Genomic DNA, 22792 nt, shown 5'->3' on the forward strand with positions numbered 1-22792 from the left:
CTTTTGTACTCTTGTATGCCATGACATCTGAGTGAACTTGAAGCATCTGTTACACCAGTAAGGCATTGAAAAAAAAAAAATGAACTTGTATTCTCTTTTCCTATTCGCTAAGGCGGTCAGGGCATGAATTATGACACACTATCACGCCACGCTTCTTGCTATATATATCTCACTGATTCTTAAGAACGGGAGCTTTTTTAGAGGGAGAGCTTTTTAGAGACGGACATTCTGGTTGTTCGGCAGGCCCCTGTCCGTTCTTGTCGGCTGTCAGTTCAGGACTTTGATACTTTGAAACTTGTGATTGACTTTTGATTTTCTTTTTGTTTAATTTTTGTGAAACCTTTAATAAAATATATTAACTATTAAGAAGCCTTCTTGAGTAAATTAACCGCCTGCAATCATCCACCTGAGACAGCGCCCGGGTTTTGAAAAAGATACACTCCTAGACCTCTGGTAAGTGAAAGCCCCCTCGGCTCCTTTCCTCACAGAGAAGGGAAAGGGGGGGGGCTAGCTCATACTGTTGTAAAAAAGAATTGTTTCCAGCTTTGACCTACACTCGGTGGGTCTTAATATCAATCCCACAAAATAGCGAGACGACTCTTAGACTTCCTATAAGAGGAGGTACAATTAGTCTTATCTTTTATTAGAAAACAATAATAAAGGATAGGCAGCCAGCCTCGGTGACAAGGTAGAGGGGGAATTCTTGTATTAAGAACGGCAGTTTTAGATCCCCTACCGTTATAAAGTCCCGCGGGCTAACGACATGGCGCCCATACGTGAGGCACGACCAAGTTAACCTGTTAGTCCGGGAAAAATAAAACGAGTACCGAGTCTAATTAGAAAACCTGCGGAGTGTCCCTAAATAAAGGAGTAGAGAGAGAGTCTCATTTCCCTACCATACTGCTTGGTAGGAGGAGGGTGAATCGATTGACTTTCACCCTATGAGGAATAAAGGATAACTCAGTACGAAAGTAGTGGAAAAATCTCCAGCTCTTTAGTAATTGTTACTCTGGCAGACCTGATCACCCTGGACAGAGTGTGCAAAGAAAAAGAGTGAGAGATTAGAAGTGTGAGGTCTAACACTTTGAACACGAAATCAGAAAGGTTTCCTTTATTAAAAGAATCAGGTTGAGGTAAGCCTATTCAAACACGCGTGTAATCAGAGGGGAAAAAGGCTATTGAAGCCCTCTTCTCAAGGAGATACCTCAGTCTCCGCTTACGGGAATACTTTGACACGAACGTAAGATAAAGCAATGGCGGAGGGCGTTACCTCCCCATTTTTTTCTCCTGTTCGAAGAGTTTCGACAGGAGGATTGTCAACAGGCTCCACCGGTACTAGGGTACTTAGCAGAGAGATTGAAACTGTGAGATTCAATGACGTGATTACAACAGTAAGAGCAAACCTAGGAGACACATTGGTGGCAGAAATATCAGGGCCAAAATGTACTATTCTAAACCCGAGAAATCCCAGTGGGGAAGACGGTGGCGGAGTAGCAAGATGGGTAGCCACACGATGGCCCATCTCAGTCAATAAGGATATAAACAGGAGAGATATTAAGACAGGAAAGTATTCCAGAAAAACGGCAAACGAAGTAAGGATAGAAAAAGAGGAAATTAAAAATGATGGGGTAATAGCGATAGTTAATGGGTATTACTCTCGTTTTTATGATAAAGATCCAAAATTAAGTTGGGACGAATTAGGAGAAACATTGGAAGCTGTCTTCGAAGCGGTAGAAACAAAAACAGTGGTAACCACTACGTGGGGAGACGGATTGTTCGGATATCCCGACAATATGGCCAGGATAATGATATATGAAGCTATGAGGAATTGGTTAAGCAAAGGTGCAGGACGTCGAATTATATGGGTCCTACAAACCAGAGAAAAATTTCAAGAAGCAAACACCCTCCTGTCTCTGCATCATACAAAAATAGCAAAAATACCTGAGGAGGACCTCGGCTACAAAATAGAAGGATTAAAGGTGTTGTCAAAGACGCGGCCAAGGTCAAAATCAGCAGAGAGGGGCGCAAGGTCTGATACAATAGGAAGAGACGGAGGCAAGGGTCAAATAAAAACAGCAAAGCCACCTCCATATGAAGAACCACAAGCGGGAGCATCGCCGTACAGTACAATAATTACACAAATAATGCCTCTTACTCCCTCAGCCCCTTATTTCACAGACGAGGGCATAATAGATGCACTAATAGAAGAGGGAGACGGAGGTCTAAGTAGTAAATACTTAGTAACTACTGAGGATGAGGGAGGCAGCTCCGGGAGTGAAGAGGAGGATGATGAAGGGCTTGTGCCTTTCAGGGAGGATAATGCACAACAGATGTGGTTAGAGAGGAGAGCTGCAGAAGCCTATCGTCAGTGTAAAGATAAGACAAGGCCAAACAATAATGAGAGCAGAGAAAGAGAAGCTCTCCTAGAGAGTAAATTAGAGCAATTAAAATTAAGATGTGAAACGGCAGAGGAAGAGCAAAGGATTGCTGATAAGGAAAGGAGGAAAAAAGAAAAAGTGGATCAGGAACGACATCTCCAGGATTTGCAGAAATTAGAAGCTGAAAAGGATATTCAAATAAGGGAAGGAGAAATAGTAAATAGATCAGCTGAGGAAAAGAGAAGGCTTGATTCAGAATTACAAAGACAATCTTTTCAGGAGCAAATTGACCAGTACAGACAGGAACTAAGCTATGCGGAGAAAAAATTGAGACATTATGATCATATTGTAAAAATGCAGGAAGAAGAGGCAGAAAAATGCTCGCTGTCATATCTACAGGGAAAGATGACAATAACAGAAGTAAAAAGTGATAATGCCACAATGTTCTCTGAGTCAAAGTTCCAGAAACTGTTGTATGATCTTCAAATAGAATACGTTCTTGCGATCACATACCAATCCAATACAAACGGTGTTGCGGAACGAGCTGTTAGATCAGCGAAAGAAGCAATAGCCGCGATAGGGAAAGACTGGTGGAGCCATGACAATTTATTTTACATCAACCAAATATTAAGCCAGCCTAAACATCAAAAACAGTTACCAGATTGACCCAGAATTATCCTGTGTTACAGGCAAAAGACAGGTGGATAAAAAACGGAAAAGAATTCCGGGTAATCGACCGACAGGAAGGTAACGTAATATACATTACGGATGGAGGAAAAATATCACCCCCAGCAAGTCCGAGTTAAAAGGCGGTTTAAGGAATAATGATGTAAAAGGGATTGATAGGCAGGACACAATTCCAACAGGGCCTCCGAACTTATGACTTCAAAAAACTGAGGTGGAAGAAGCGGTTCTCCCCACTTGGGAGGTTCCGTATCACCCTTCGGAGGTTGATGAGTTTTACCAGGTCTTACCGGACCGAGCCCAATTGACCATGGGATTGGTTATGCTCTGCTCTTTGGGGTGAGATGATGATGGTACGTGTACTGTTCCCAGGACATTCTCCTGGCTCTCTTCCCATGGAGAGAGAGTATCAGCCGGGGAAGTGTTGTCTGTGTATGGAAGGAGTTTTCTGTCTCAGATGGATGGGTAGAAGACAGGACAGGAGGTTAGGATATGACTGTCAGCCGGAAGGAAAATTGGTAGGACTGGAGTTGGCTGGGGCCTGCCGAATTTCTAAAACTAAACGGAGGTTTGCTAAAGATAAAGTAGAACTCACAAACATAGGTGAAAAGCTAGGAGAAATGATTATAGCCCTGCAGGAGGAAAAGGAGGGAGGAAAAATTGAGGAATGGACGCCTCAAACGCTAAGTGCATCACAGAAAGATTGGATAACAACGGGGAGTGTGAATCCGGCTGGGGACCCAATGAGGGTTCAAGTGATAAAATATAAATTAAGTATCTTAGTGGGGTCTGAAGTGACAGGAAAAAGAAAAGATAAGAGAAAAACAGAAGAGAGATATGAGGATCTTTATTTAATTATGGAGGTTCTCACTCAAAGATGCATAGAAAATAAATCTAACATGAGTCAGATCATTGCTGTAGCTGCTAAAGCATGGGTCCGCGGTGGAATAATCAGGACATCAAAATTAATGCGGGTGGCTCCAAAAGATAAGAAAAAGAGGCTTAGGTGGCTAACGGAATGGACAAAAAGGAGAAATCAAACAGAGGATGATGACCTCACGGGAGCAGAAGTTGAACCAAGGGAGACTTGGGTGGATGCTCCTGTGAATGCACATAATAATAAGGAAAAGGAAGGATCGAGGAGAAAGCTTGTCTTTAGTGAAGAAAGAGATGTAAAAAGACCACAGGAAAACGGATCTGATAATGAATAGCGTCAAAAAAAAAAAAAAAAAAAAAAAAAAAAAAAAAAAATATATAGAGAGATAAAAATAGAAATGGAAAGATGTAAATAATATAAGGAAATAATTGTGGTACTATTCTCGTTACAGAGAGAGAAGTCATCCCATCGGAAGAATGGAACGGCTCCACCTAATTTGGAATAAAAGACATTATGATAAGGAGGCTAGAAAGGTATTATGGGAAAGAGATTATATCAAGGATATCAAAGAAAACAGACTTAAACCTTACGCCATAGCCGAAAAGAATAGGAAAAGAAAGGAATGGAGGCGGAGATGGGATGAAAAATCAAAAATAGGGATAATCAGTAAGGCCGTTGTAATCTTTCTGATATTGACACTCCTCGGCCTATTAACGGCAATTGGAGTCAGGACATGGATGGAACTAGGGAGGACAGGTTCCATTAAACGAGTGGTTAAAGAGAAACTGGTTAGGTGTAAATCATGTAATGTATATACACCCAGGGCAGAGGTAGAGATCCCCATCCCTTTTGGCACTGGGAGAAAGATGGTCTTTGATCAAGAGAGATACATAAGAGGAGGGATCCAATTCCTAGCTCTCACCCGAGGCTTGGTGGGAAGATGTGACAGGGAATTTTTTCTCCCTGAAATTACGGATCATAAATTAAAACAAGGGCATAATGAGGGAGATGAGAATAGGCGGCTTAGCTGCATTGAATATGACCAACACCCGAGGTCAAATCGGCCTGACAAATGCCTAAAGGAATTAATGTGGAAAAAGCTGGTGCTAAGAAACAACACAGCTTTAATGAAAAATCTTATGGATAAAGGGGAGGAAATATGCAGGAAAATAAGACTTATAAAGTTAGAAATGGTTAAAAGGGGCCTGAGTGACTATAAAGGAGAAATAGGCTATGCAATAGAGGGATGTATTTCTCTGTTCCCGCACCCACGGGGTGTAAGGTCAAAGGAGGAGCAAACACTGTCTCCAACGGGATTAGTGAGTATAAACATTACAAAGCCACAAAGTAAAATTTCACCTGAGTCACCTATAAGGAAGATAAACACAACAACTCCCCCGACGGCTGCATTAGACAGTACAAATGGTAATATAACAAATAAAGGAAGTAAGAAGTGTGTAAAGAAAATGGAAACAATGAAACTTAACGGATGCAAGATAACCTTTGAGGCTTATCAGGGGCCATGCTGTGAGGAAATGATAATGAGGATAATGGAACAACTCTCAAGAGTGGCCTATAAAAACATGTGTGAGGCAGTAAGTGGGGACATGGAAATATGCACAAGGGAGGATTATGAGAAGATTTATGACGATACTACTGCAGAAGGATTCGCTGTGAGAGAAAGCTGTATTGGTGAGAAAGAAGGGATACTTCAATAGAATGTAGATATCAATCCTATATTCAGATATTAAGGAAAAAATGGGGAATAACTGAAGAGAAGTTTGGAGTGTATAAAACATGCCAAAAAATAGACGAACACTCCGTGTGGAATGTTCCATCTCATGATGAGATCACAGAAGAACAGTATAGCATTGTAAAATATCCGTATGCGATTAATGAAGAGGTTTTTGGTAATTTTAAAATAGAATCTTTAGAAAATAAGGCTCTGGTTTATGACATTAGGACTATGCCATTGGTGACCCCGGGGTTTGCAATACAAAAAGACAAGGAGAGCTCAAAGAAAATTAGATGGAAACGTGGTATTGGAAAATATAGGGGACAAAAATGTAGCGTGGACGCCGTAAAATGGTATGTCAACATTTTCCAGAAATGGAAAGATGTGACAAGTAATTGGACTAGGAATTTCACATACGGGAATGGGACGCAATGTAAATCGATAAGGTTGCAGGAGACTATTTTGGAAAAAATAATGATGCAGGATTTTTTGAAAAAAAAAAAATAAAATAAATAGGAGCCTGTATCATACAGGGAATGGTAGTCTGCCACGGATTCAAAGGAGGAAATATTGGATTGCACAGAGAAGCGATGACAGAAATCCTTTAAGACACTGTGTTTTTAATACAACCAAATCCCGATGAGAAAAAAAAAAAAATGGTTAAATGATGATGAACCAAACAGTGTGGTGGATAAGTTAAAAAAAAAAAAAAAAAAAATGTGTATGTCTATCATACTGGGGGTTGATTTGACGCAGGCTACGAATGCATATAAATTAATACTGGAAGTGGTCTTCAGCAACACCAGCAGAAAGGTAGCTGAAGAACCGTTTAGAAGTGATTTATGGGAAGAGGCGATGTGGAACTGCAGCGGACACCTACCTATAAATCTCACAGAACTAAGAAAGGAAGCAAAGATGAGGCCCTCTGCATTCTTTGAAGCCTGAGAATGGAGTCAATTAGCAGGTTTATTACTGGGACAGAATGAAGGCTGGAATAGTTTTGATTCGGCTGTAATGGGAGTCTTAGTGATTCCGCACCTGATAGCAATCCCTAGGGAGGATGGGTCGGTGTTACATAAATTTTTGGCTTATCCATTGCCTCCCGAAGACCATGACGGTTTGGAATTTTTTAATGAGAGGAACACCTTTGATTGGAAAGGAAAAATAGAAGTTAAGAAGGATTTGGGGAGTTTCTCTGATGAGATCAGGGTAGAAAATATGACAGAATGGGGAGAAGCAAGGAAGGAGTTTTTGCCAGAGGAGATGCGCATATTAATAGAGGACATGCATATACGTTGGCAGATGCAGTTCTTTTATTCGTACCTGACTAAAACTACTTTTGGAAAGAGACAAGAGTGGATGGATGTGATGAAAATGTATAAGGCATACAAAGCATTTTTACAAAGAATAGAATATGAGAATACAGAGAGTACAGGTGAAATCTGGATTAAACCTTGGGCAGAAAAATTAGCTGCAAAAAAATATACATTAACAAATGAAGATAGGAAAATCCGCCATCTACTCCCAGACTTTTTGCACACAATTAAAAAGCATCACAAACACCAGGGTGAATGGAATTGGCAAGACTTCATACAGTCACCGTTCCCCTATCAAATGACTTTCCTCTATACCACCGAGAGATCATTATTCCTCACGGCACCCATAAATGATTGGAACGGCGAAAAGGATAATGAGACAATATTTAAGAAATGGTTGCCACTAACTCCTGATGCTCAATGGCATCAGCTTCGCTGGTCTCACGAAGATGAATCATGGAATCTGACGATTACAGAGGCGGCAGGTGCGAGAATAATTGGAAAGAAACCAGTAATAAAGAATGGTGAGACTTATGTAGAAAATATATGGAATACAGCTGAAGTTGAATGGCAACCTTGTAGGATGAGAGGAGGCGAATGGGAGTGTCTTAAAGATAAAACTCTAATACAGGAACTAAAGAAAACTGTAAATTCCACATATGCCTTTGCATCACACGATATGCTGACCGAGAACAGAAGAGGGATGTGTGTGATTCCCGGAAAGCATGTGAGGGTACCTCACTGGCCATCCCATGTGGCGTCTGTCGGATGGTTACAGGGAATAGGCATAGGAGGATTGATGTATGATAGATTGAGGTTTGTTAGAAATGTGCTTTGTGATGGAAACAAATTAAAAAATAGGGAGAAAACTGTTCCAATTTTTCAGGAATGGAAAAATGATAATACAAAAATGAAACTAAAAGAAGATAGCCCATGGTATATCCCAACTGATACTGTGAGGAATTGTGCAGTGACAGAAATCGATAACTCAAGAATTGTACTGGAGGCCTCGGATGATGTTTTTAACTGTGAAGCAATAGGGAAGCATAGTTATAGAGAAAAGAGTATGGAAAAAAGGGGGACAGGCCTGCCAGCTTGGAGGATGTTTGGGGCTATGATGATCGGGGTCGCCGTACAGGGAGTAAAAAAGGGAGTGGTTGAAACTGCTCAAAATGTTTGGTGGTGGACCAAAGAAATAATGTGGTACCTTAAATGGATAATGCTAGCTATTGGGGGTATAATATTTTTGGCAGTAGTAGGAAAAATATTAGCAATTTTAAATTGCTGCAGAAAAATGTGCAACTGGGCATTTAGTAGAGCAGATAGAAGACACGAAACATTAGTGACTCAGTCTGCCAGGAAGTTGGACAAAGAAATACAAAAGAAGAAGAAAAGGCATCGTTTTAGGAAGAAAGGAGAGGCCCTTTAACCAGGGGCCTCCTGCTCAGCAAAGGCGTAAAAAACATCATAAGATTGGGCGTTGACAGGGCGTTCCCCGCCCACGGGGGGGGAATAGAGGGCTCCTCTCAAGAGATATATACTGCCCATGAGGCGCCTTTCGTTACTCTTGCACAAGGAAACGACCTGCAGGAGAACTGATAAGCAGCTAACAGGCGACTGACAGAGACCTGACCAGATAAAAGGAGAATAGAAATGGCTGAAGCAACACCCAATTTATACCATCCGGTAAATATAACAACAACTCTCACATCCACACCTATGCCTTGCAGCACGGCACTAAATAAACCTTTAGAGGGTACACTGGTTTTCAGCTGTTTAATACAACTGATATTGTGCTATGCTAATACAACAAAAATATTAAGAAACAACACAAATACGAATATGGATTGGGAATTTTGTAGTAAGGAATGGGAAAAGTGTGAGAAAAATCGACTGACAACAACTGAGGCACTAACTGCCTACTGCCACCACTATGTCCCTTCGGATGATACACTTGTGTTCCGCTGTTTAATACAACTGATGTTGTGTTATGACAGTGAAATTCAAAATAACACAGAAAGAATAATAGACTGGCAACTTTGTGCAAAGCAATTGGAAAATTGTGAGGCAATGACACTGGCACTTAACGAAAACCCAGCTGTCAGCCATGAGAATATAATTCTAAAAATTAACGCAGACTTCTTTCTGCTGGCCATAATAGCATGTCTATTGATTTTGATAGCGAGGAGAAACAACTTAATTGAATGGATAAAAGTTTTAACCTCATCAATTATGATAATTGTGGTGGGTATTCTCAGAAGATTCCTGCTGAGAATCACACCTTTACATACCTCCTTAGTAATTTTTTACATTTTATTTGGTGGCCTCCCTACCCGCAATTGGCAGGATGAATTCTGGATTGCGACCACAGTTATATACATCCTAGATATAATTTTAACTATAGTTAGGATAAAGACAACAAGAGTTAACCACTTTCGTTTTATAGGCGCAGGTATATATTCAATTTGTTTTCTATTAATATTAATAGCTATGTACAAAAAGGGATCGGCCCTCAGCAAAAAAAAATGACAAAAAATTTAGCAAATAACATGGGGGTTTTTTATCTTCTCAGGAATCATCATGATAACTTTGGGACAACCTACACAAGTTTTGGCCATAGCCTTTGTGGGGTTCGTCATAGGAATAAATCACCATAAAAGATTGATAGTACGGGATAGAAATGTTATTGACAGGGGAGGAATCCCCTTGCATAATATTTAATTTCATGCTAATGTTTGAATTCTCCTCCCCCATCATAGGACGGATGCTTGGGTGCCCCGCAATAACAAAGTCTATGAGACACCCTTGACCCTGGGGAATTACCCCTATCCGGACAGGGATACTCCTTATTTCTTCAGTGAAATTACTGAGGGAAGGATGAGTTACCTGAACCCCCATCTTTACCTAATGACGAGAGCAGAAGCAAGGAAAGTTAATTTTACTGCACTCAGACAGGTGAGGGAGTTAGGCGATGGAATGGAGACAATTAACATCGGGAGTGACTACATCTCGTTTTACCAGAAACGTTACCAAAAACAAAACAGAAAAAACAACATCCTTGAAAAAAACAGATGTGGGGATATGTCCAAAATTCCTGCCGTGGCTCGGTTCCTGGCATTAGGGTAGAGCATGAGTGATGATAAAGACATAGAAGAGAAACTTAGCATTGAGGACGGGGAGGGAAGTGATTCTTCTTCAGGAGATGAAAAAGCTGGAGTTGGTTCCCCCGCTAAAAGACGAGGAGAGGATGGAGATGATATGGGTCCGGAGTGGAAAAAGGAGAGAATGACTCTGACTGAGGCCCTGTCTGTGTCACCTCCTCGTGCTGTCTCACAGTCTCCTGCGTGTATGGAGATGGAATGGGAGAGAGATGACAACACAGGAGAGATCTTCTTTGCCGAAAGGGTGGCCAGAATATCCCCCTTCCCCACTGTGATGAAAGTCGAGTCTGCTGATGAAGTGGCTGACTGCTTTCCCCCGCTGGAAAATGAATCGGATGATGATGGGGCGGAGCTGTTGGGTGCAGAGACATTCGTGGGTGAAAGGGGGGGGGAGGCCCCCAATGAAGGCATAGAGACAGTGACACCTGCCCCGACTGATGACAGTCTGGAGAGACTGGAGCGGGCGTTCTCGGTTCTCAGCGTCATACTGGAAGACGTCAGGGGTGTCGTTATGTCGGTTGTGAAGGAGGGTCTCACCCCGCCACAAGGGGCCTCGGATGCCAGCAGGCTCTGAGAAGTAACGCCGTAAGGGGTTGACACCCTAGACGGGGGTGGCTACTCTGGAAACACCCGGCGGGCGACAGCTCTGACCGATGCCGGTCATATATGCTCATGATGATTAATAAGGAGGATGTTGTACGTTGTGTGTATTAATCATTCATTCATTATTATGCAAAGAAGTGTTTATTTAACCACTACAGCTATATGCCTGTCCTGATGTGTCACGCCTATTAAAACTGCTATTATTATTATAAAAAATGATAGGAAAAATGTTACACAAGAAAAGTTATGACCATCTGGTGCTAATACTTCTATTTTCATAAAAAAAGGGATACTGTGTTTTGCTAAAACGCCTTGTGCAACCTTTTACACTGTTGTACTCCCGTTGAACCATGACATCTGCATATATGCATAACCTTTTGTACTCTTGTATGCCATGACATCTGAGTGAACTTGAAGCATCTGTTACACCAGTAAGGCATTGAAAAAAAAAAAATGAACTTGTATTCTCTTTTCCTATTCGCTAAGGCGGTCAGGGCATGAATTATGACACACTATCACGCCACGCTTCTTGCTATATATATCTCACTGATTCTTAAGAACGGGAGCTTTTTTAGAGGGAGAGCTTTTTAGAGACGGACATTCTGGTTGTTCGGCAGGCCCCTGTCCGTTCTTGTCGGCTGTCAGTTCAGGACTTTGATACTTTGAAACTTGTGATTGACTTTTGATTTTCTTTTTGTTTAATTTTTGTGAAACCTTTAATAAAATATATTAACTATTAAGAAGCCTTCTTGAGTAAATTAACCGCCTGCAATCATCCACCTGAGACAGCGCCCGGGTTTTGAAAAAGATACACTCCTAGACCTCTGGTAAGTGAAAGCCCCCTCGGCTCCTTTCCTCACAGAGAAGGGAAAGGGGGGGGGCTAGCTCATACTGTTGTAAAAAAGAATTGTTTCCAGCTTTGACCTACACTCGGTGGGTCTTAATATCAATCCCACAAAATAGCGAGACGACTCTTAGACTTCCTATAAGAGGAGGTACAATTAGTCTTATCTTTTATTAGAAAACAATAATAAAGGATAGGCAGCCAGCCTCGGTGACAAGGTAGAGGGGGAATTCTTGTATTAAGAACGGCAGTTTTAGATCCCCTACCGTTATAAAGTCCCGCGGGCTATCGACACAGACCAACAGTTTTTTTTTTTTGTACAGTCTGTTAGTTTTTGTATATAGTTTTCCCCTCCCCCTCTTCTTTACAGACATATTTTTACTCTATATTGCAGCAGTATTTGGACAAATATACAGCATTTGGCAGGGCGATTACGCAGTTAAACTTCATCTTACGTTAGCACTAATACATCTTGGTAGCTGAATAATTTGTGTACTCGTGTATTAAATATATTATCACTTAATGTGAAAAACTCGTGTTCTTGAGTACTTACACCATAGAAAGACACGTCACTGGAAATGATGGGAAAGGAAGACTTGCTTTTGCCCGTGTTAACATTCTTAATCATAAATTAGCTTTTACATCCATATATTGTCCAAATGATCCTGATAGAGACCTTTTAATTTCATTGGAAACACACTATTAGAACAAAATGATTGTTCCCTTGTAGTGGGGGGTGATTTGAATGCAGTCCTTAATCCATCTCTTGATAGATCAAATTCAGATGCTACTGCCAATCTATCATCTAACCTGCTGAATACACTTGTTAAAGATCTTGCTTTGCATGATCTTTGGCATATACAAAATGCTCATGCAAGAGATTATACATTTTTCTCTGCTAGACACAAGACATTCTCCAGGATAGATTATATTTTTCTCAGCCCAGCTTTAATTACAGAATAATACAAATGAACACAAATATATTCATCACTATTTTACCGAGACTACTGTCCGATCACTCTGCACTACTGTGCAACATTGATTTACCCAATATTAAAATAAAAGCACCAAGGTGGCGACTAAATACGTCCTTACTAATTAACTCAGGATTTATCATTTCACTTAAAACCCAATTAAAAGAGTTTTTGGTCATTAATGCACAAGAGTGCTCTAACCCACAGATATTATGGGAGGCCACAGAGTGTTTTATCTGTTTCTGTATCTCATTCTCTTCAAGTCTAGCAAATACAAGAGTTCGACAAATGACAAATCTTGAAAACAAAATACAATCAATAGAGACTTTACAAAAAAATAACTTCACAGAGGTTCAGGCCAAACTACTGACATCTTTAAAAATGAATACAACACTCTGTCCCTGTCAAGGGCAGAATTTATCCTGCATAGAAGTAGGCCAAAATACTACTTTGAATCAGAGAGACCTCGTCACCTGCAGGTGCTTATGCTGCAGGAATGTGAAATAAAAACTAATATCTCAGCAATAAATAAACCTGATGGCAAAACCTCAACAAATCCATAGGTCATTAGTACAACATTTTTATCCTTTTATGAAAAGTTATATAAATCTGAGATTATTCATGATGATACTACATGTACACAATTTCTTAACAATTTAGAGCTTCCCACTCTACAGCAAGAAGTTCAAGCTGATTTGTAGACTGAGTTAAAGTTGGATGAGTTGCATAGGGCTTTGAAAGGTCTCAACAAAGGTAAATCACCTGGCCTGGATGGTCTCCCACCAGAGCTGTATTTGGAACTCTGGGATATAGTGGGCACCCTAACACTTAAGTCATTTAACATTGTGATTAAGAGTGGTACCTTTCATAGAGATCAATAAACAGCACTCATAACCTTACTCTTGAAAAAGGGAAAAGATCCTTTGGAATGCTCCAGTTTTAAACCAATATCCTTACTATCAAGTGATCTGAAGATATATGCTAAAGCACTTGCTCTTTGCCTTGAGAACGTTATTCAATCTTTAGTCAACGAAGATCAAACAGGCTTCATAAAGGGGCGCTATGCATCGGTTAGCATGAGGAGACTACTACACATCATAGATATGGCCGAAACACATCCAACCCCCTGTGCTTTATTCTCGCTTAATGCAGAGAAGGCCTTTGATCGGATAGAGTGGGAATATATGTGGGTGGTACTGCAACGTTTTGGATTTATAAATAATTTTATAACAATGATGAAAGCATTACCATTCTCCCTTAGCATGCGTTTTAACAGGTGACATAATCTCTTCCCCTATTACCTTACAGCGGGGAACAAGACAGGGGTGTCCACTTTCACCACTTTTATTTTGTCTCTCTCTGGAACCTCTAGAACAAGCCATTAGACAATCTACAGCATCCCCTATTAAAATAGGCGACCATAAAATATTATATCATTGTATGCAGATGATATAATCTTGTTCTTAAACAACTGTGCCACTTCTATCCAACCACTTATTAAGGTATTTGATCATTTCAGCAACTTACAAAATTAATTGGACAAAATCTGCGCTCATGCCTTTAAATAATATAGATGGAAACGCTGTTATTCCAGTAGGTATTCAACCTGAAAAATATTTAACGTATCTGGGCATTACAATTCAGAAAAACTTGCATAAAATGAATCAAGACAATTTCAACGCTATGCCAAGCAACATAAAGTCAGATATTCAAAGATGAGAAAGTTTAAGAACCTCTCTTCAAGGTAGGATTAACACAGTAAAAATGAATGTACTGCCTCGTCTCAACTTCCTTTTTTCTGTTACCACTCTGCCCTCCTCCAAATGACTTTAAAGACATCCACTCCATGGTTTCAAGGTTTATTTGGGAAGGAAGACAGCCTAGGATTCATCTAAAGACATTGCAACGACCCAAACTGCTAGGTGGTCTGGTGGTCCCAAACTTTGAACTTTACTATTGGTCATTTCAGATCAGAGCATTAAGCAGATGGGTTGATACACAATCCACTACTGCTTGGAAAATGATAGAATCTGTTAAAATATTACCACACAGGCTACAAGATATTCTGTTCTCCAGCTTATCGAACAAAACAATCAAAAATAACTTCGGGCCCATCATTGCAAATTCCATACAGGTGTGGAAGAAAGTAGAACGTTGGATGGGCGGCCCTTTTAAGAACACACCATTATGGCACAATCCAAGGTTATTATGTGGTCACAAACCATTTAATCCACCATCTTGGTCATCACGAGGAGTACACACACTGGGTGATATTTACAACATTCACGGTCTTCGACCGATACAGGATTTAAAAACACATTTCTCACTTACTTTGTTTATTTTCAGCTAAGATCAGCCCTAAAAGCTTATGGAGTTCCCTGGAACTCTCCCCTTTAGGCACATCCCATGCTAAAATTGATCTCTAAGTTACTGGATAGACCCTCTGTTTCTTTAATATACCATCAACTGATAGAGCATAGCGCTAAAGTTCTACCAACTGAATCCGTGTGGAATAAGGAACTGGGCAGTTTAGATTGGAGGAAGATCTGGTGCAACCTCACTTCAACTTCCAAAAATCTAGCGCACTAACTAATTCACTTCAATGCCATACATAGAGCTTACATTACACCCTATAAGAGATAATGAAATTACAATCTACAAAAAACTGCCATATATGTGGAACTGCGTCACTTGGGACATTCTTACACATGTTTTGGGATTGTCAAATCATTTCTGAATTCTGGTCTCATGTAAACTCTGTTAGCAGACGTACTGAACATTTTTTACATTTTTAATCCCACATTTTGTCTCCTTAATTATCATTCTGATGTAACTTTAACACAAATTAAGCTCAAGTTGGTGTTTGCAGGTTTTACCTCTGCGAAAGAAAAAAAAAAACTATATTAAAACATAGGTTTACTCCAGGTATGTGCATGAAATAATTTTGGTCTCAAAGCCTGATCAATATTATCAACCTCGAACATACGACTGCACGTCTTAACAAGGCTCGACCAGCGACTGTTCAAGCATGGAACTCTATTTCATCCAAGTTCATCTCTTGGACCAGAGACAATGATTAGGCTATCACTGAACTTTATCTGATTAAGGTGCATTACCGCCATCCACTGGTTACTAAACTGACCGAAAGACTGATTTTTATTAGGCCGGACTACCGAACTCAAACGCTACTCACTTTGTTGTTCTTCTGATGAGACGCTCAGAGCCCTTTTTTTTTTTTTTTGAAATGGAGCCCAGGGGCCCACCTCTATTTCTGTAAATTTACAACTTTATGGGGAAATAGTTGTGTGATATATTGTTTCAAAGGCAATTCAATGTTGCACAATTTGATTTGTTTTATTTGGTGGAACTGAGTCATTTGACTGAATTCTCAGGAACGTGGTACGTGCTATTCTGCACTGAGATGTTCCGCGGGCCCAGCCGTAGTTAATCTGAACTTGTTCATCAACATTACACATTATGTCTTCTCTCACCATCCATCATAACACTGATTGTATCTCTTTGAATTACTGTAAACAAATATTGATAGTTATTTTCCTCTTCTTTTATTGTTTTGTTTCTTGATATAATTTTAGAATTAAATGTTTTTATCAACAATAAATGAACTTAAACTGAACTAAAAGTAAATAGTAATGACAAATCATTATTAGTTTATACTTAAATCTTCATACAATAATGAGGTGGGGTTTTTGGCCCTATTGTTCCCGTAAGGATTTATTATTATTATTATTATTATTATTATTATTATTATTATTATTATTATTATTATTATTATTATATATTATTATTATTATTATTATTATCATTATTATTATTATTATTATTACGGTTACTGGCACTTTACTTGGATTTTTTAGTCCAAAATGGGGACGTTCAAATGTAAATGGTTTATTTCACCTGTTTGAGGCTAAAAGTTGATATTAATGACTCCAAAGACAATTATTAAACAAATTAGTAACTAAGTTTTATGATTCACGTGTGTTTTATGCTTAAGTTTGATCATAATTTATACCTTTTTTATGTTAAACAAGTTAAAAGACTAAAAAATACACAAAAAAACAAAGATGTAGTAGTAAAGAAAACACTAGAACAAAATGATAGAATGCTTGGAATTTTTAAAAAAGTTTATTCCATCACATTGTGTGTTTGAGATACTTTTTTATTTTATTTTATCATCTTAAGCAGGGTTTAAATGTGCTTTATATATATACTTGTACATAATGGTGGTAATAGTTTAAAGATAAAGTCTGGTCTGTAATGGAGTGAGGCTGGATTAATTACATTTAGACTGGGGTTAAAGTGACTTATCACATCTACTTTAATTTGTTTAATTGTTTTAAGGTACTTGTACTTTATGTGTTAGTGTGTGTGTGTGTGTGTGTGTGTGTGTGTGTTTGTGTGTGTGTGTGTGTGTGTGTGTGTTTTGCTCTTTGGACTATGAACATGTCTTAACCTAATACTGCATATAAAACAAGTTAATACTTTAGTTGTAGTAAATTGTGCTATAATACATACTAATGCTATACTATCTTTCTCATTTCATCAGAAAAGATCAAACAATGACAGGCGTCATGGTGATGAACACATGATGTAACCACAGAGAGAAGCTGTGACTGAGAACATCCTCTTATTATCTGCAAATAATATACCATTGTCGAGTGTCCGTGCTGCAGTAGTGAATAAAGGTGCGTGCACACCGAACGCGACGGAAGCGATGACGTTGCCTTAAATCGTCCCTGATCGGTAGTTTGCACATAGTGGTGCTTTTTTGTCAGTCCATCATTTCATCGCTCCAGCGACGCGATCACTAGGGAGCTGTGTGTATGTATGTGTGTGTGTGTGCGTGTGCGTGTGCGTGTGCGTGTGTGTGTGTGGCCCCGGTAACAGAGTAGAGACAGAGAGAGAGAGAGTGTTGATGACGTCTTTTTTTTCCCTTCTTGCTCCGCTTCTACGGTTAAATGACCAACTTAACGGAGATATTAAAGGATGACTTCACTCAGAATGTGTTTGATCAGTAGTTACTGTGGTTTTAAAGAAATTTACCGCTTTAATTTTGAACCTGATACTTTGAGGAAGTAGAACAGCCTCCGCTGCAGCCGTCAGCACTGAAGCGGGAGCGGGAGGGAGGGGCTGCTGCCTCCGCTCTACAGACAGTGGAGGACGGGAGATATCGCTTCACGTCGCTTAAAAAGTTTAAATTTTTCAACTTTGATCATGCAAGTCGCGTCGCTGAGGGGGGGATAAATTTTGTACATGGAACTCTTCATATTTCTCAGTGTAGAACAGTGAAATCTTTCCCAAATATTATTGCTTCTGTCATAATAAGCACGATATTTCTGTATTCCTGGTAATTAATAATTTTGGACAGAATTAGAGTTTGCAAAACACTTTGACGTTTTCTACTACCTTTAAGACCACATTGTTGTTTCATTTGTTATGTTCAAGCTGTATTTTTGAAGTGGACATGTTAAGTGCACTTTTTATTTGAAAGAAGAAATACAAATGATGATAAAGTCCTTTATTCTTTGTGTTTATTTGATTCCTATTCAAGACACTTTGATGAGAATGGCTATATTGTTAATATAGGCCATAGGCTACAGAGTATCATTTTTTAACATGTTTGGCTGGTGGTGTGCCTCGTGATTTTTTCAATGAAAAAAATGTGCCTTGGCTCAAAAAAGGTTGAAAAACACTGCTCTACATGATGATCACTGACATGAGGTCTGTGTCCATGGTTGAAGATGAAGCTTCACTACAATCATCCTCACCTTTAATCCAGGTCACATTCTGCCCTCAACGACACAATTTATGTTTTACATTTTACAAAGCTCATGGAGAGAAAATATGAAGAGACTTTAAAGGAAGTGAAGAATGCAATGAACACAAACAGCAAACTGTGTCTCACTGCTGATATATGGACACGTGTAGCTAATGAAGTCTACCTTAGGGTGACCTACCACTACATTCACAATGGGACGAATAAACAGGCTGAAATTAAAAATGTGCTGTTTTTTTTATCCGATTCATCAAATAATTTATCGCCCGATTAATCGATTATGAAAATAATAATTTGTTGCAGCTCTAGTTGAGAGGGAGCTGGAAGACAAATCAACAGAACTCAGACACATGCCTTGATGTCCAGTCAGACATTTTCTCTTTCCCTTACCTTCTCACCGACCTCTTTTACCTCATCCCAGAATTTCTGTTTTCACAACATTTCAAATGAAAATAGTGTGTTCACATTGTTATGTCTAAGGTGGGCCCATAATAGAAACATCAAGTTTCATTAGCCAGGACAGAAATTAGGCTGCTAATGTGGGTTGGTTACATTTTCTTAGAAGGCCTAATTTTTGATCAAAGTTGCACATATAGCATTACACAGTGAAGAATCTGATCAAAGCACTTTGGTGTTTGGTTTGCTCACAGGTTCCAGTCAATTTTGATTTGTAGTTTATTGTCCACTGATATTAAATGTTGTGAGAATTGTGTTACAATAAATATAATTTAGGACAATGTCAATATTTTTCTTCTCTTTCCACATTAATAAACACATTTGAAAAATGTTCTTGAACAACTGATTACTTTCATTTTTCCTTATTGTATATTATTAACTGACATCAATGCCTTTAATTGTAAAATAATATATTTTCCCTTTGGTCTGTGTTTCCATCGTAAGTTTGGTCTTAAATTTTTTTTAAGGTGGTATTAAAAAGGTCTTAAAGTTTTAAATATAACTTCTTCCTACTTGTAGTCACCCTGCAATCAGTATCCAAGCTATAAAACACTTGTTAAAAAAGAAAATATATAGGTAAGTCATTTTTAAATTGTATTTATTGATAAAAAAAATTGTTATTGATGGTTGGAGTCCCATTAGGAGGCTTTGCCTCTGGTAAAGGAGGTACCCATAGTTTGTTTCTCCAAGGAATGGGGGTTCTGTTGTGGGGCTGTGGATTGCTGGCACCCATTCCTGACCTCATATTTTCAGGATTCCATGATGGAGCAGCTGCATTTAAAGTCTGGGGAAGGAAAAAGTTAAAGATAAGTTCAAACACAGAAACAACAGTGGTTTAAGAACAGGTGAGTGGGGAAGGAGGTGATTTCTGCTCCATGGGTTACCTGGTTAGAGCACTTCCTGTTGGGGATGGTGAGGGGGGAGGAACGTTTGCTCTCCTCATCAGAAGAATCTGAGTGGTATTCAGACACCATTTTACCCGTGTCTTTGGACAATGTGGCAACTGGGAAGTCGAAATTATTTTCTCCGTATCTGTGCAACAATAACACACACACACACACACACACATTAAAAACAAACAAAAACAAGCTGTTTTTCAGCACCCCATTTTATGAGAAAAATACCTTTGAAATGTTTGATATGGTCCTAAAACATGAGGGTTTAGTCTCTGTCATTTAGCCGTTTTCTTTTGGACTCACCCTCAAGTTTTACACAAAATCCCACGTATTATGTATGTAATTTGACCTTTTATGTGTGTGATATTGTCCCAAAACATGCATGTGATGCATTTCCATGTCATATGGGTAATATGCACACTTCACTTCCACGATGACAAATGACTATAGTTTTCATAATAATCTCACGAAACTCAACAATAGCAATAAATAGCAGAGGACATATTATACATTTGCATAAGCTACTGGCCTTTCACTGACAAACAGTTTTTCCTGTTTATTCAGAGTTGCTCCTCTTGTTTTAAGTTTAGTGACGTCTCACTGAGCAATTTGGCCCATTAGGACCAGATTTTAAATAAAGAGAAAAAACTAAAAAGTTTAGATTGCATTTTCAGATTCAGAACATGAATTCCACGATCACGGATAATCAGAGGAGTAGAAAATCTAAAAAAAAGAGTGAAGAATAATTGTGTGTTTTTGTTACTCACCTTCCACAAACCTCTCCAGGATCAACCCACAGAGTGATTTCCCATGGCAGCCCCAGGTCACTGTATTTAATCCCACTTTCCCTGCAGGCACGCAGCAACTCTGGGTCCTGTTGATGTAAATTATTCACTCTGATGCACCTGAAAAACACAAACATTCAATTTCAATTCAACTTTATTTACATCGCAAAAATTTAGCAGAACTAGGCTCAGAGGTAGCCGCCCTCTGCTTTGACTGGTTGGGGTTAGTGGATAGAAAGAGGAGAACAGCACTAAAAGGATCAGCGTGTTTAGCTGCTGAGGCTGACCAGAGGACAGCTACAAGGGTCACTCCAAGTCATTTTTACACATTTTCAGGACATCCCATGTACTTTGGTCTTAAAAAAAATCTGAAATGTTTATCAATTGTTCTTTAATTATTCAATTGCCACACTTTAATGACATGGAATGACCCACAAACCATTGTGTGTCCCACTGAGCAGTACCTGTATGCCTGGCCTTTGCTGGGGTTTTCAGGGTACCAGTGTCCTTCAAACTTCTCCTGCAGCACCACTGCCAGACGCTTTCCAAACAAATCAATTTTCTCCGCCTTCACATTGTTTTTTAATTTTACAAGGCTTTTCAGGAAGGACACCACCTCTGCAATCTCTGCCCTCATCATGAAGCTGCACCTTCAATAATAAAAACTTATATTAATATATACATAAAACACATCAAACCAAACTTAATCTAACAAACTCAAGAGATGGAAAACCAGAATCCTGACCCAAAATCCCAACCCTATAATAAAATCCAAAACATGTTCGTTTGCTTACATGTAAATAAATAAATAGAAAAAGATTGCTGAGTGGACATACTATGAATATCACAAACTGAACAGTTAATGAAATCAATATCAAACGCTTGATGTAAGAAATCATTACACAGATAGATATTATTTAACATTTCTTTAGCCTTTTGTTGATCAGCAAACTCTAAAATATTTTTATATATTTCAGGTGAGAAACATTTAAGAATATAATTTATTTTCAAAAAAAGAGAAACTAAATTTAATTTCATGCTTGTCTGTTGAATTTATTTTTATCCATTAAAGAATTAACTACAAGTTGTGAATAACATGGCTACAATTTTAAATATATACACTTATGAATGTAAAATTATGCCAAAAATAAAACTGATTTACACTAAATATAATTACTTTCATATTTTGTTTTAAAACCAAACTTCATCTGACAAAACTCAAGTAGTTCAATGCTGGAATAAAATCCCTAAACTGCTGTAAAAACTCACACATTGCTCACGGGGAGACTCTGGTGGTCACAATGTAAAATGTAAATTTAAAATATTAAACTTACTTTAGTTGTTTGTGTACGTTTTTAGTTGATCTCACTCTGATGGACAGAATAAATGATGTGGTTTCTCAGATAATTTCGTTTTGGAACTATTTTAGGAGCTGCTTTCATCTTCTGATGTTTACAACAGTCGAGAACCATGGCAACCGGCCTTCTTCAATTTGCGCATGCGCAGCGTTCTAGCCTGACGTAGAGCAAACAGAAAGGAAAGAGGGGGAGGGGCTAAACATAATAAAACCATCTACAGATTTAACTGCTGCACGAACAGCCACGGACAGGTCTGTAGTTATTAAAGTGTTATTTGTACGGTTCAAAATGATGATGAATAGTTCATTAATATTTTCTCGTCATAGAGGGAATGTTAAAGACAGAAATAACTGCAAGCGAGCTTTAGGAACTGACGTAATTAATCTAAAGATGCTGGGGTGAGTTAGCACCTGAAGTTAGTGTTAAGTTGGTTCATATGTTTTTTAAATAATATAGTTGTGAGTTATTGTTTTGTGTTGTTTAATGATAAACAATATATATATATGGAAAAATTATTGTTATAATATTTATTTATTAATTTATTTTTAAATATACAACAGGTCAGAAGTGCACATTATAAAAATCACATATACAAAATTGAAAAAAATAAAGATAAAATAAATAAGGGTAAATCATAATCTTTCCATTTCAAAAATACCATCGTATATTGTCACAGTTTGGATGTTTTTTTGTTTTTTTGTATGAATAAAGTTTATGGTTTTGATATATTCTTTAAATTCACACAGAAAGCTTACAAAGAGGGGATTAAATTGGTTGAACTCACATTTGTGAATATAGAATTTACCATATAAAATGAATAAGTTTACAATAGGGATGGGCGATATTGACAAAAAAAAAAATTATCCCGATAATTTCTGGTATTAATTATGATAATGAAAATCACGCTAAATGAAAACTATAAAGAAAAAAT

The 22792-nt window shown here is 38.6% G+C and overlaps 2 protein-coding genes across 4 annotated transcripts; one reads left to right on the forward strand and one right to left on the reverse strand.

Annotated features, from left to right (window-relative positions):
* Positions 1–212: 212 nt before the first annotated feature.
* LOC114481693 (uncharacterized) lies at positions 213–11011 on the forward strand. Of its 3 annotated transcripts, none has more exons than XR_003676265.1 (2): positions 213–453; positions 3068–4238. XR_003676265.1 is itself a non-coding variant. In XM_028476690.1 (2 exons), the coding sequence occupies exon 2, from the start codon at positions 10120–10122 to the stop codon at positions 10723–10725; it is 606 nt and encodes a 201-aa protein (XP_028332491.1). In that variant the 5' UTR covers positions 213–453; positions 9750–10119; the 3' UTR covers positions 10726–11011. The 3 variants fall into 3 exon arrangements, 2 of the variants coding, with proteins under 2 accessions (XP_028332491.1, XP_028332490.1); XM_028476690.1 differs by lacking the exon at positions 3068–4238 and adding an exon at positions 9750–11011; XM_028476689.1 differs by lacking the exon at positions 3068–4238 and adding an exon at positions 4391–5718.
* Positions 11012–18671: 7660 nt separating this feature from the next.
* Positions 18672–21867, reverse strand: LOC114481114 (protein BTG3-like). The gene is made up of 6 exons (XM_028475524.1): positions 21773–21867; positions 20968–21147; positions 20486–20623; positions 19707–19854; positions 19493–19606; positions 18672–18686 (listed from the first exon to the last, which is right to left on the reverse strand). Exons 2-6 carry the CDS (start codon positions 21141–21143, stop codon positions 18672–18674), a joined length of 591 nt encoding a protein of 196 aa, XP_028331325.1. The 5' UTR covers positions 21144–21147; positions 21773–21867.
* Positions 21868–22792: the final 925 nt, after the last annotated feature.

This window comes from Gouania willdenowi, chromosome 19, assembly GCF_900634775.1.
Source record: "Gouania willdenowi chromosome 19, fGouWil2.1, whole genome shotgun sequence".
Lineage (NCBI taxonomy): Eukaryota > Metazoa > Chordata > Actinopteri > Blenniiformes > Gobiesocidae > Gouania > Gouania willdenowi.